A 13,631-nucleotide genomic window follows, 5' to 3' on the forward strand; every position below is an offset into this window, starting at 1 on the left:
TGGTCGTCAACGCATCAGTCTCTGAGGTCATTTATTTAACACAATGAACCACCTAATCGATGATAACATTGGAATTGAACATCCTAAAACCAATCGTTATGGGCATTTAGATGAGTGATAGGCACCTTTCTTCTAATAAATGTGTGATCTAGGAACTCACACAGATATTATTAGAGAGAAATGGGATGTTCCTTAATCCATAGATTCATTACTTAATATTTGGTGATCAATTGAGTTGTTAATATATAACGGTGAACTATTTTTAATAATTGCACCATAGACTACTCATGATGTTTTCATTCTTTTGGAGTTCAGAACATGGTAGACTTCGTAAATCGAAATCCACAAAAATAGATTTATTTATAGTGGCTGAAATTAGATGTACATGAGATACACCTTTCAGTCCAGTGTTAAAGTAAAGTTTGAATTGTAAAATCACCTGCACTGATTATTTTAGTGTCAAACCAGCCTACTGCCATTTCAGAACTGTAACCCTTACATCACTGAGCAATTTAAACTCACAATATACTTCAGTGAACGAAGAAACTAAGCAAACTCCAATCAAACTCCATTATGAATTCAGCAAACTATGGTGATACTTATTCACTGTTCACTGTTACCTCGAAAAATATTTCTAGTTATACATCACAAATTTGTCTAAAATTTACTGATTTCACACCTGATTCATTCTTTAATATGCTTACCCTGATATACTTCGATATATAAAAACACGTCTTGTACACCAGATTGTTTCTGTCACTGATTTTCTGTACTCTATTCTGAGGATATAAGTGATGAATGAATGAAACCGTCATAATGAAAAAACAATCGTGTTTGTAGTTGAGCAAACAAATACTATCAACGTCAAGTCGAACAGTTAACAACTGGTTTTACCAGACAGCAAAATTTACTCAAAGACAACTAATTCTATTCGTTTTTCTAGTAAAATATAGCAGATGGATCTCTTACTATTGTTATAATTTCGTATGAAATTTGAGAAAGCTAATCGTTACTCTAACTGTTATGATTACTTTTATACTAACTTTGATCGTCACTAAATTGCAATAAATCAAATGCAGATCAAGTGTTATTCGACTACTCTGTTTGTAATGTTGAAGAAGCTCGCACCTCACTAACTCCACTCAAATTCAGATACTTTCTGAGATGGAAGCAAAATATTTATTCCGATGGATTAACGATAAACTGGTCAATAAACGTTTCTCCATACATAGCATTCTCAGTATTTTACTTCACAATATACGGTTTTAACAATGAGGTGAACATTTTAGTAGGAAATTGTATGGATTTCTCCTTTCGGTGAATCAGTCCATTCAATGTGTGAGTATAAATCCCGCTTTCCATATCTACGAGAAACATTGTTTTGTGTTGTCAAGGCAGTTTAATCTCTGTACGTAGAGTCGATTGACTGATATCCAATGAGATAATACTTCAGTATATTCAACGCTACTAACTATTTATTTCTTCCACTTTACAATAGGCAGTCAGGATGAACATGCTGTTTAATCGGCGAGACCATTGGATATAAATAGACGGTTTACAGCTTCAAATGATCGAAGGCTACTGAAGAGTACAATGAAATATCGCAAGTGCATGAGGAAAATACGAATCATTTGAAAACGATGGAGAAGTCATTTGGTTTACACTAAATGTTCAGTTTAAACTTGTGGTCTACAATAAGGTAAAATTTATTTACCCTGTTAAATGGTATCCGCTAGTTTTCAGCATATCCAACATATTTTACACCAAGATGATAAGTTTATATGCTGTAGAACTGTGCATCTGATTATTTTGGGATTATTTTGACTGAGAGAATGCATTTGCTAATTTGTCAATGTGAATACGTAATGAAACCATTTAATTCAAAGTAGAAGAGTAATTCTTACATAGAGCAATATAAGACGTGGAAATCAACATGAAGACCAGATGGCACAGTTCACAAGATTAGTCAGCAGAAATTCGTATTGATTAATCAATTTTTTAGGAGCAATATGTTTGAAAAATATGTGATCCCAAGAAAAATGCATTGCTAATAATGCAGCCAAATATTAGTAAAGATAATATGGTATAAAATATAGGTTTAGCGTGAAAGCTTTAGTTCACATTGTAAATGGTTACGGGATCAGCGAGGCTAGCGAACATGAAATTGAACAAGTTTTAAAACTTGAATAGACTAAATAAGTAGATCGAAGTTCAAAAATTTGATTCAGAACATCAGCTACTCCATAGGATCTCTTAGTGAAATAACGCCTGAACGTAATTAATATCTTTGATATTCAACCAATTGATATTATGAGATGATATAGTGTTACACTCCAGTTGCATTTTTCAAACCACAACATACTCTGTGCCATCAAGCTCAGCATTCGAATACTATAATTGAAGAACTCAAACCGTAGTTAATTACATTTCACACAACATTCTAGTAAAATATTCGTTTTCGCGGTGAATCATATCATAGGCTGAGTAAAAAATATACATGAACGTATTAAAAGCACCAGGAAAGCCTAATATGATGACAGATAGGTTTATTATCACTTGATAATGACTTAAATGTTAAAAGAAGAGAGATGAATCCGTTTTACATAGTATTCTTTGTAAATACACTTCACAATTTCAACCAACTTCTAGTTAACACCGCTTTATATATTCATTTCGTCTTTCGAACTATTCGGATTAATATTATTATCAGTTTTATTATGAAATTAATTGGTTCTCTCCTGAAATTAGCTGAACAATCTCTGAATATATGATAGCACCAGATCACTCTGTCGTCCGAATTTGAGACTTCTGAACGCTCGCTGATTATAACTTCACTTAATGTCAAAACTATTAACTGCTGTTCTCACAAACACATTAATATTACTCAATTAATGAATGGAAATCCATCGGTCATCTTTCAGTACTACAGGTAGTTTCTGTATAGCACTATCATTATTTAATGCCATCGCTAGGGTCCCAACTCAATACCGACTTGATTGACTACATGAGTTACGAATTATCACCAGTCCATATGAAATCAGGTCATCATTGAGCACATGGTTAGCATTCAGATAGACAGTTCTAAAACTGATCAATTTAAATGTGATTTGCAACAGATAAAGATATCATGGACAGATGTGTCACTAGCCATCAACCACCATGCAAAACTGTTGACAGGCCGACATTTTCATTTTTCCCCGTTTCTATTCTACAACATATGATATATATGCTGAATGTAACAACGAAAGATATTGGCTTTAGACATGAAGTCTGATTGGCTGGTGACCAATAGATGTTAGTCTTTTTTAATATGGTTACAAGTAATGACGTGAAAGCTATTGGCCGAACGCCTTTGTAGATATATTTATAAGCCACTAGAAATAAATGCATAATTTATCAACTAACAACGTAATTCGAATAGATATTTCAATATTATTCAGAGCCAATTAGTTCTAATGAGAATCGTGTTATACATAAACATATGCGATTGTGAAATCCTGACTTTGAAATAACTGCATAATTCAATTGTCAGTTTGAATCACAGGGTATGGATTTCAAATTGTGTAAACTGTGTGTAATGTGTTTGGGGAATTTTTCAGTTAACAATGGAATAAGGCCTTCTGTTGAATGGAATCCAGCAGTCAGAATAGCAACAACATTCTTCACAGTCGTTTTGGCAGGAGTAATATTTTTCGGAAATCTGTTGGTGATAGTCGCATTTGCAATGACAAAAATCTCCGGCTTGAAATCGATATGTACATTGTCTCTCTTGCAGTAGCTGATTTTCTACTGTCATTCCTGATGCTTCCACTGGCAATTGTTCGTCAACATGTCGGGTATTGGCCATTTCAGTCCAATATACTGTGTCAGTACTTCATGTCTGGCAATCTTCTGTTTTGTTTAGCTTCAGTACTCAGTCTGTGTTGCATTTCTATCGATAGATACATAGCAGTCACTCGACCATTACAGTACAACAGAACTCGTGGCTGCCACCGACCGTTCAGCATGTTGTTGGGTACATGGTTGTTGGCATTCACATCCGTCGCGTTACCATATATTTTTAGTTATCAACACCATTTCAGTGAGGGGGTGTGTTACTTGAACTATAATACTAGTTTCAGATTATATGTAGCTGTTTTCCTTTGGTTTATACCAATTCTGATAATTGTATGTGTTTATTCGAAGATATATTCTGCCATAAGACGTCATTCACTACGATGTCGACAAGTGTTCAAGGTCCCCACTATCAATGTACATCAAGATCATTCACGGAACGTTCAGAGACAACCATCAGACACGATAATGACCTCCTACAGTAATTCAAGTAGGAAACCTCTTGTTCTTGCTAGATATTCACTTGGCAACCTTGGCATACCAATGTTCACCAAATCACTGATAGTTCGTTTCAAAATATTCTGTCGAATGTCAACCAATGATGAAGTAAATGACAGTATTGATGGATTACTCAAATATCCTGTTAAAAATAAATACTCTACACAAGTGTTTGTTCATATGCATCCTCCAGTAGTAAACAAAACGAAACAGGAAATCAAACAAATGGACTACGATTTAAAGACATCCGATCCCGTTGAACAAGACCAGGGTGAAAAACTGACATTGCCGAATCACAGGGAAAATGAAGACATCAAAGAAAAACCATTCCCGAACAAAACTGCCAGAATAGAGGTAGTAATGTATTGAAATCTGAATACCCAGACGATATCGATAATCCTAATAGTTGTGGACTACATTCCATTTGTGAAAATCCTCGACAGCTTGAATCTCGAAATCGTAATCTCAGTGTAGTTGATGCTAAGAATAAAGAGTTTCATCAAGCAATCCTCGTCGAAAATAATAGAAGTAAGTTCTGTCTTCCTGAACACATTCGAGATCAGACTACATTTAAGCGAGAACTGCAAACAGTAAAGGTCATGACAATAGTGGTCGGTTGTTTCCTCTTTTGTTTCTTACCATTTCTCCTGGTACATTTAGGAGAAATTGTTTGCACGTGCATGTTTCCAGAGACTCTACATACAACACTTTCATGGTTATTATACCTCAACAGTTGCTGCAACCCATTTATTTACGCTTTTCGTAACAAGCGCTACGCGAACGCATTTCGACGACTTTTAAACTCAGAAAACTGTTATAGTGAGATGAAACTGGTAAATTGTTAAAGGACTTATCCTTCTACAAAAATGATGTACTTTTGCCTTAATAATAAACTTTTCCACCGGACAACACACTTGTTTTCACAATTTAATCCCATGTTTAAGTTGTAGTGTTGCTGAAAGATTTGCCAAAGTGACAATCCGAAACTAGCTACCTAAATAGCTGGTTGACTTGGCAGTCACGAATTATATTCTTTTCTGAAGTCGAAGAAGTACATTCAGAGTGATAACGTTTTGAGGACAGTCAGCATGCCAATAGAAGACTTGTATTTTACTAAGAAGGGAATCAGCTCAATAAGAAATCTGGTTCAGTGGATGTCGACAGAAATGCTTTTTATCACATATGTGGTTCCATCAACACATGAAGTAACGACTGTACTGATTAACTGGTTTGTTTGGAAGGTGCACGATCATCCGACTTAATATCGATAATAAGCTGATCATATTCAGAACTTTTAATTCCTAATTGGATACAAGTAAGTTCATTCAGTGACTGATTTTAAGGTGATGCATATCAACATAATAATGTCATAAGTGAATATAAGCCTAATATTAAGTCTCACACCATAGACCTACCCATTACATGGAGTGATTAGGAGACAGATTTCAGAAATAACCACCATGGGAACATGTAAACGGTAAGTAAGTCAGATTTTTCCCAGAACTTCATATAGGGTAAGATAAAATTTCCGAGATAATAAGTTAAATAGTGAGGAGGCACTTTCAATGTAAGTATGACTATATGATAAAAGTTCGTCAATAATGTGTACGATAATATGAGGATGTAAAGAATCTTACAATGTTCGAAAATTTCTTAACATTTCGATTCAAGAGCAGAAATTATACATCCAACAACGTTTATACATATTATGTATGTTTTCTCCCGGTCAAAATAGAGGAATATCAATCCCCTCTCATCCACTCTGATTGTAACTTCACGCCTAACTGGCTGGTGAAAGCAAGTATACTTGAATAACCGAAAACGATAGTATGTTACTTCCATGTGACCTAAGTAAATGTGGATAATTGCGTTATCACGCTATTATGAAACAATCCGTATGATTTAAATAGTGAAATTTAACTAAAATGGACCAAAATAAATCGATGTGCTGAAAATTTAGCAGAGTTAAAGACAAGTCAGCGAAGAAAATCCTCTTCTCAACAGTGTCATTTACTTTAGCTATACAATCGTATGTAAACTTAGATCATACTAATGATAGTCTGTGATAACTTAGGGGTCGATACTGTAATTTATGGACGAACCAATCAGACTTAAGAAAGCAAGTATTAGATGTTGGCACGAAACTCGTTCATCCGTATGGCTAAATATCATTTCGGAATTATAGATGATGTCAGCTCGTGATGAGAATCCTAACTCTAACTCCTACCTCTAAAGTCCAACCCTAAATATTGAATTCTTAACCACTTAGGGCCAATTATTTAACTACATGGATGACTTCGAAAGAAGATTCTGGTGAAGTAGAGCGACCACGATTTACGAAGTGTTCTAGGATTGAACTATCAACTGCCTTGTGTAATCATTTTGACAGCCAGGTAGAGTAATGCCCATAGACACGTTTTGAAAAAGATTCTTGTGAACGTCGTTTCTTTTCAGTTAGAAGAGAACTATAGTTCTCAGATAATTAAGTACTCTATAACAAGAAATATCAATTGACTTTAAAATCGATTTCACTAGAATCGAATTACCTAAAACAAACAATCTGATTTTAAGAATTTAGAAAACGAGCCAGATGCATATTCATTCACTTCAACAAGCTATCGGTAATCTAGTATTATTTCACTCATTTGACCGAACAGAGATGTGATTCTAATTGGTAAGAAATGGTCTTCCAATCGTTTATGCACTGCAGATTCATCAAATTACAATTAGATTTCAGTAGTGTAGGTAGACTGTCCCAATAAGCTCTGTATTAACATTTGGGCTTCTTCGAGAGAAAGTGAAATTCTCGCTCAAATAATAAATGGAACTGTTTCTGCTTGTTAATTCCTTGACAGACACATAAGCTGATTAGGGAATTTAAGTTATTTTTGAAGATCACTAACGTCATAAACATCTTTGTGCTAACATTTATTTCCAGTTATTACAGTAAGAAGTATGACAGTAATGGGCTTCGGGAAGTTTGTAGATCATTTAGTCAACTACTAAAGAAAGTATGAACTGACTGAATTCATGATTCTGATTTACTTAGCTTAGAATTGTAGAATTTTGCGTCAGGAAAATGAAGATATGTTACTTTGCAATTCTATCACTGTTCAATGTTATGCTGATTGATCAGTGAGTAGTGACCAAAGTCAAGTTTATCTAGTCCTCAAAACTGATTGGATTTTATTGATTAACTATTAGTTTAGTCATTGGTCTGTGTGACTCCACATCAAATGCACCATGTTTTAATGTTAGCACGTAAGCAACTGAGGAAAACCTGAGTCACATTGTTTTTGAACACATAACAGAGTACTAACCCTTTTAGTAAATGAGAAACTTACAAAATTAAGTATGTGTTGGAGAGACATATCACATTTTCTATACTGACTTTGCTTTCTTATTTCACTTTTAAATCTAGTTGTCTAGATCGCTGTTCATACAACTTGTAATATCGAGTTGTTAAGCTGCCATATTCACAGACTGACATTGACGACACATTCGTGAGAGTTTATAAGTTTTCGGCTTTTCAATATTGATAAAACTATGAGCATAAGAAACAGTGATGATAGTATTTAAAAACTATTTGGTATACTCAACCACTTTTATCTTGATAAACGAAAATGAAGTTCAGTAAGTCGAAGTTGTGGCAGGAGGAATCTAGTAAACAACATCAACATTTTCATATCTCCTGTATATTTTAACTTATTTCAAGTTCCTTACTGTAAAAGTGAATGCAAATAGAAGATTTAGTAGAAAACAATTGACAGATGGCTTTATCATTACGTTGTTTACACAGGTCTAAAGGTTAAATGTGATTTTTTAGTAAATCAATTGTTTACTAAACAGAATAACCATTATGTTAAATAACTTCGCTTGACACTATGTGTAGTTGAAGCATAGTTAAGTGAATTTTTGAAGATGAAACACAGATCAGGTAATCTCATCTATGGGAATGACTGGAGGACTTTAATAACAATTATCTCAAGTGAGATTTTAGCTGAATGTAACATCAGTATCCATGAGTTGATTCCCGGATGTTGCTTTAGGTAATCAGTTGATCAATAATATGGATGAATATCTGTTCATCAATAGACACATTGTACGTTTATATCAATAGAACTCAGAACCTTCATTAGGCTTACCAAGATTTTCAGAATAACCTGGTTATCCCTAAGTTCATGCAATAAAACCTCATTATGAATTTGGATCATATTCGAGAAAACTATGGGTAGCAATCAGTGAGTAGCGATATAAGGTGTGGTGATTGAATGAACCAATGATACCTTTGTACTTGTTGAATGCTCGATTTCGAATTCCAAATACAATACATTCGTTTGTGTTTTGTCTCACTTCTTAATTCAATTGCGTTATTTCTGGGAATCTTAGTTCGTGCTATAATTCAAATAATTCAAAATACTATATTGGCGTCGCGATGGAGCCTGCAATGGAAAAGTTAGATATTCATTCAACTCCTGAAGCTTTTGAGGATTACTTGGAAAGGTTCGAAATCTGGAGCATGACCAAGAAAGATGTTAAAGGTGATAAAATTGTGGCACATTTTCTGACATTCATTGGGAGAGAAGCGTACAGCTTATTAAAAACGTTGGCATATCCAGAAAAACCTATCTCACTCCCTTATGCAACTCTTAAAGAGCTATTATTAAGTCATGTAAAATGCACCAGTTTTGAATGCCGTGAAAGGGCGAAGTTTCATAAGATGGTTCGTCAAAATGACCAAAAGGCTCGGGAATTCATCCTTGAATTACAGAAACAAGCTGCCAAGTGTAATTTCGGTGATCAACTTCATGTGCAACTGAGAGATCGATTAATTGCAGGAATTAACATACCGAGTTTGGAAAGAGAGCTGTTAAAAATGCCAAACTGTTCCTTTCAAGATGCTAGAACTGCGTGTATTAACTACGAAGCAGTCAATGAACTTGATATCCAGTCGATGAAGATTTCTGATACTTTGCTTAGTCATCATGATGAACTACAATCTCAGGGTCAATCAAACTTGCGTTCATGTAACAGTGATTCCTATTCTCGTGTAAATATGAAAGGTGTTTCAACGAGGAATTACAAAGCAAATCACAAAGGTGAGATGAAGTTTGGTAAATGTTTATCATGTGGAAAGTTTCATGCTCGCAATTCATGTGTATTTCGTAATGCTAAATGTTTTAAATGTGGTAAGGTAGGACACATTCAGTCAGTATGCAAAGCTACTGTCCATTTTGCTTCAAGCTGTACTAAATCTTGTAATTTAAGTTTCAATAATTCGGATGTTTCTAGTGATCATCTATCTTTGTCTACTATTTCGAAAGGTAATGCTCATATTCAAAAACGACTATATACATCGCTTGGTTCATTTCATGACTTTATTCTGGACACAGGTAGTATAGAGTCCATTATTTCATTCAAGAACTCGAAATCTTTAGATCCTAATGTTGTTGTACGACCCACTGAAGTATCAATATTGGGGATTACTGGACACAGACTGCCCATACGATGATGTTGTGAATTGCTAATAAGAGATGATAATTCTTCATACATACCTTGTGAATTTTTAGTTAGCGAAACAGGACTGTCAATTTTGGGTTTAAAGAATTTGAAAAGGCTTAAGGTGGAGTTGTCCTTCCTAGTTTCTAAAGAAAATTCGGATACTTTACTTAAAGATTTGATAGCTAAGTGTGCTAAGTGCAGTGGAGGTATGAAAATTCAGCCTATAAAACTTCAAGTACAGGGTGATCCAGTCTTTCTTAAAAGACGAATAATTCCTTATGGTCTTCGAGAAGCAGTACGTAAGACATTAAACGACTTATGTGCGAAAGGCATAATTGAACCAATTCAGTCTTCAGCATGGGGTACTCCTATCATTACGCCACTGAAGTCGGACGGCAAGACCCCTAGAATTTGTGGTGACTATAGATTAACTCTGAATTCCCGTTTGTTGAAGCAAACGTGCACGACGGTAGAAGCTGAAGATATTCTAAATCGACTTCATGGTTCTAAAGTGTTCTCGAGAGTTGACCTAAAAGATGCTTATCTTCAAATTCCTTTAGATGAATCTTCATCTATTTTGACAACAATTAACACTCCTTTTGGTCTGTTCAAATACAATTTCCTTCCATTTGGTCTAAATTGTTCTCCAGACATATTTCAGGAAGTTATGAATAAAGTAGTTAGTGATCTTGAAGGTGTTGAAGTTTATCAAGATAATCTCATTGTTCATGGTCCTTATAAGTTAGTTCATGACCAGAGACTTATTGCTTTATTGCGTCGTTTAGTTGAGAAGAATATTACAGTGAATCCAAATAAGTGTTCATTTTGTGTATCTAGTTTTGGATGCCTTGGATACCTAGTTGATGGTAATGGTTTTAGACCGGATATGAAACGACTAGCTCCACTGACTAATGCACCGTCTCCGAAAAATCTTACAGAATTACGTTCACTAGTGGGTGCTCTTCAATACTATTCCCGTTTTATTCCTAATTTTTCTTGTCGTGCAAATTGTTTATTTAATATTTTAACATCCAATTCATTCAAATGGAGTGAGGAACAAGAGTCATGCTTACGAAGTCTACTGAAGTTTCTTCAAAGTGATGCTGTTCTTCGAACGTACTCCCTAATGTACATTCTGTGCTTATTACTGATGCATCACCTGTGGGAATTGGTGCAGTTTTGGAACAGGAAGGTAGACCAGTTATTTGTGTTTCACGCAAACTTACAGTTACTGAACAAGGTTATTCACAGACTCAGCGAGAAGCATTAGCTGTGTTTTGGGCTGTTAAAAGACTTCATAAATATTTATTCGGAAAGAAATTCACTATTGTTACTGATCATGAAGCTTTAAAGTTTATTTATCATCCCGAAAAATCCTTAGCATGTTCCTCAGCAGCTATGGTTCAGCGACGGAGTATTGCTTTGAGTGCATATGACTATACGGTTCAGCACAGAAGTGCCAAACAGATTCAACATGTTGATTACATTTCTCGACAGTCATTACAAGATAAACCTATTAATACTTCGGATTGTTTGTTAGTGTAACCTTTGCCAGTGAGACGTTCAGATCTCATTAGAGAAACTCGTAGATATTTTGGATGTATACTCAGTGCTATAAGGAAAGGTTGGAATGCTAATTTGAAACGTAGATTTCCTATCTATTTTTCAAAGCGGGATGAGCTATCTACTACTCCTGATGGTATTCTGTGTTTAAATGATCGTGTTGTCATTCCTCCTTCATTGCGTAAATCTGTTCTTGAAGATCTTCATAGTGGTCATTTAAGTGTTGAGAAAATGAAGTCCTTGGCAAGGCTCACATGCTGGTGGCCAGAGATAAATGCAGATATATGTCGTACGGCAAACAATTGTGAGAAATGTCATCAGTTGAAAAATCATCCTTCGAAGTGGGTGCCATGGCCAGTATCGTCTGAGGCCTGGTAGAGGATTCATGCTGACTATTGTGGACCATTTCTTGGTAAATACTGCGCACTAGTAGTCATTGATTCTTTTTCAAAGTGGCCTGAAGTTTTTTCACTTCACCAAATTCTGATTTCACAATACAAGCATTAAGAAAGGCGTTTAGTCGAGAAGGGGTTCTCATGATGTTGGTGACTGATAATGGCTCACATTTTGCTGCAGATTCAGTCACTACCTGGTTGAACGGTATAGGGTGCAAACATCTATTTACTGCTCCCAGACATCCGTGTTCTAATGGTCAGGCAGAGAATTTTGTTAGGACATTAAAGACTGCTATTGATTCTATAGCCCCCTCAACATTTAATGAGCTGGAGAGGGGAGTAGATACCTTTCTATTGCAATATAGAAATGCCAAACATTCGGTGACAAAGGAGACTCCAGCGAAGCTATTGAAAGGAAGAATTCTTCGGTCGAATATGAGATGTTTGGAGTCTGCAGAAGTTACATACTATCGAGGAAATGATCTTCGACCATCTACGGGTATTGTTCTGAAGAATGTCGGAAAATCGATGGTGCGAATTCTAGACATCGATGACTTAAGTACACGCAGTCGACGTGTAGATCAAATACAATTTCAGGAACCAGGTGAGTCAGTTCCAATTTCGATTGTTAATTCTAATGCTAATGAGCATATTCTAGATAATACAGAATCCTTATCCAATACAATGTCAGACAGACTCAGGATGAATTTGACAAGAAGACGTACGATTGATTACAAACACCTAGACACCAATTTAAGCTGTGGCGGATGTGGTGTTTGAATGAACCAATGATACCTTTGTACTTGTTGAATGCTCGATTTCGAATTCCAAATACAATACATTCGTTTGTGTTGTGTCTCACTTCTTAATTCAATTGCGTTATTTCTGGGAATCTTAGTTCGTGCTATAATTCAAATAATTCAAAATACTATAATAGGGTCATAATTATATTAAGTGTTTTCATTTTAACCTCATAAACGAACATACTTTTAGTATGAAAATGATCATGTACACCGAAGTCACACAGAATATCTGTCAGAATGAGATGATTCACGGAAGGTAGATTTGAGATGATACTTGTTCAGCGGATGACAGGTTTCGAAATTCCATTCGTACATGAGGCATTGGACGCAATCTTATTGGTGAATGTTGACAAAATTTTTACAGTGCTCTCCTGTAACTTATACACCTCCAACACAACTATTCGAAATAGTAAACTGGTAAAACGGTACTCACTTGCTAGTGGTTATTTGATTACAAAGTCGATTTTAGACCGATATTCCTCCTCTGTGATTTGAACTCATACTGACGAATTTCTAACATAAATTCAAAGTCGCTGTTACGATGAAAGCGTCGAACCACAGCATGGTAAAAGCGATAACTTAGTAGTTACATGAAATTCATGCTACAAAATCTCGAACAACATCAGAGTAAAGTTCGAATTCACATTCAGTATAAAGTTTTTTCACAACCTGTTACATACCCTAGTTATAATTAGGATAAAATCGATGATAACTGATCACAAATGTAACACACTTTACCGTGTTGAATGGACTTATTAACTAAACAGAACGTTAGTATTTATTATAGATCTTTGGAAATACGACTATCTGTTTACCATTATCATATTACTACAAGTAACTGATATTATTCAAATTTTACTAAACATTGAAATCATGGATAATTATTCCAATCATTTTGTTGCTCCACATCTTTACATTCGAATGTGTGTCTTCAGTTGTCCCTATGCATTGATATGAGGATATGTCGTAGCGTTTGGTCGCTAAGTGATTTTCATGCAGGAGTAAATGAAGAGGACGTTCGCTTTATCCGATATGG

The 13,631-nt window shown here is 35.2% G+C and overlaps 1 protein-coding gene across 1 annotated transcript; it reads left to right on the plus strand.

Moving 5' to 3' along the window:
• Positions 1–3,547: 3,547 nt before the first annotated feature.
• On the plus strand, positions 3,548–5,177 carry HRH1_2 (Histamine H1 receptor). Its single transcript, XM_012940171.2, has one exon. It carries the CDS (start codon positions 3,628–3,630, stop codon positions 4,699–4,701), a length of 1,074 nt encoding a protein of 357 aa, XP_012795625.2. The 5' UTR covers positions 3,548–3,627; the 3' UTR covers positions 4,702–5,177.
• Positions 5,178–13,631: the final 8,454 nt, after the last annotated feature.

This window comes from Schistosoma haematobium, chromosome 4 (genome assembly GCF_000699445.3).
Source record: "Schistosoma haematobium chromosome 4, whole genome shotgun sequence".
Taxonomy (NCBI): Eukaryota; Metazoa; Platyhelminthes; class Trematoda; order Strigeidida; family Schistosomatidae; genus Schistosoma; species Schistosoma haematobium.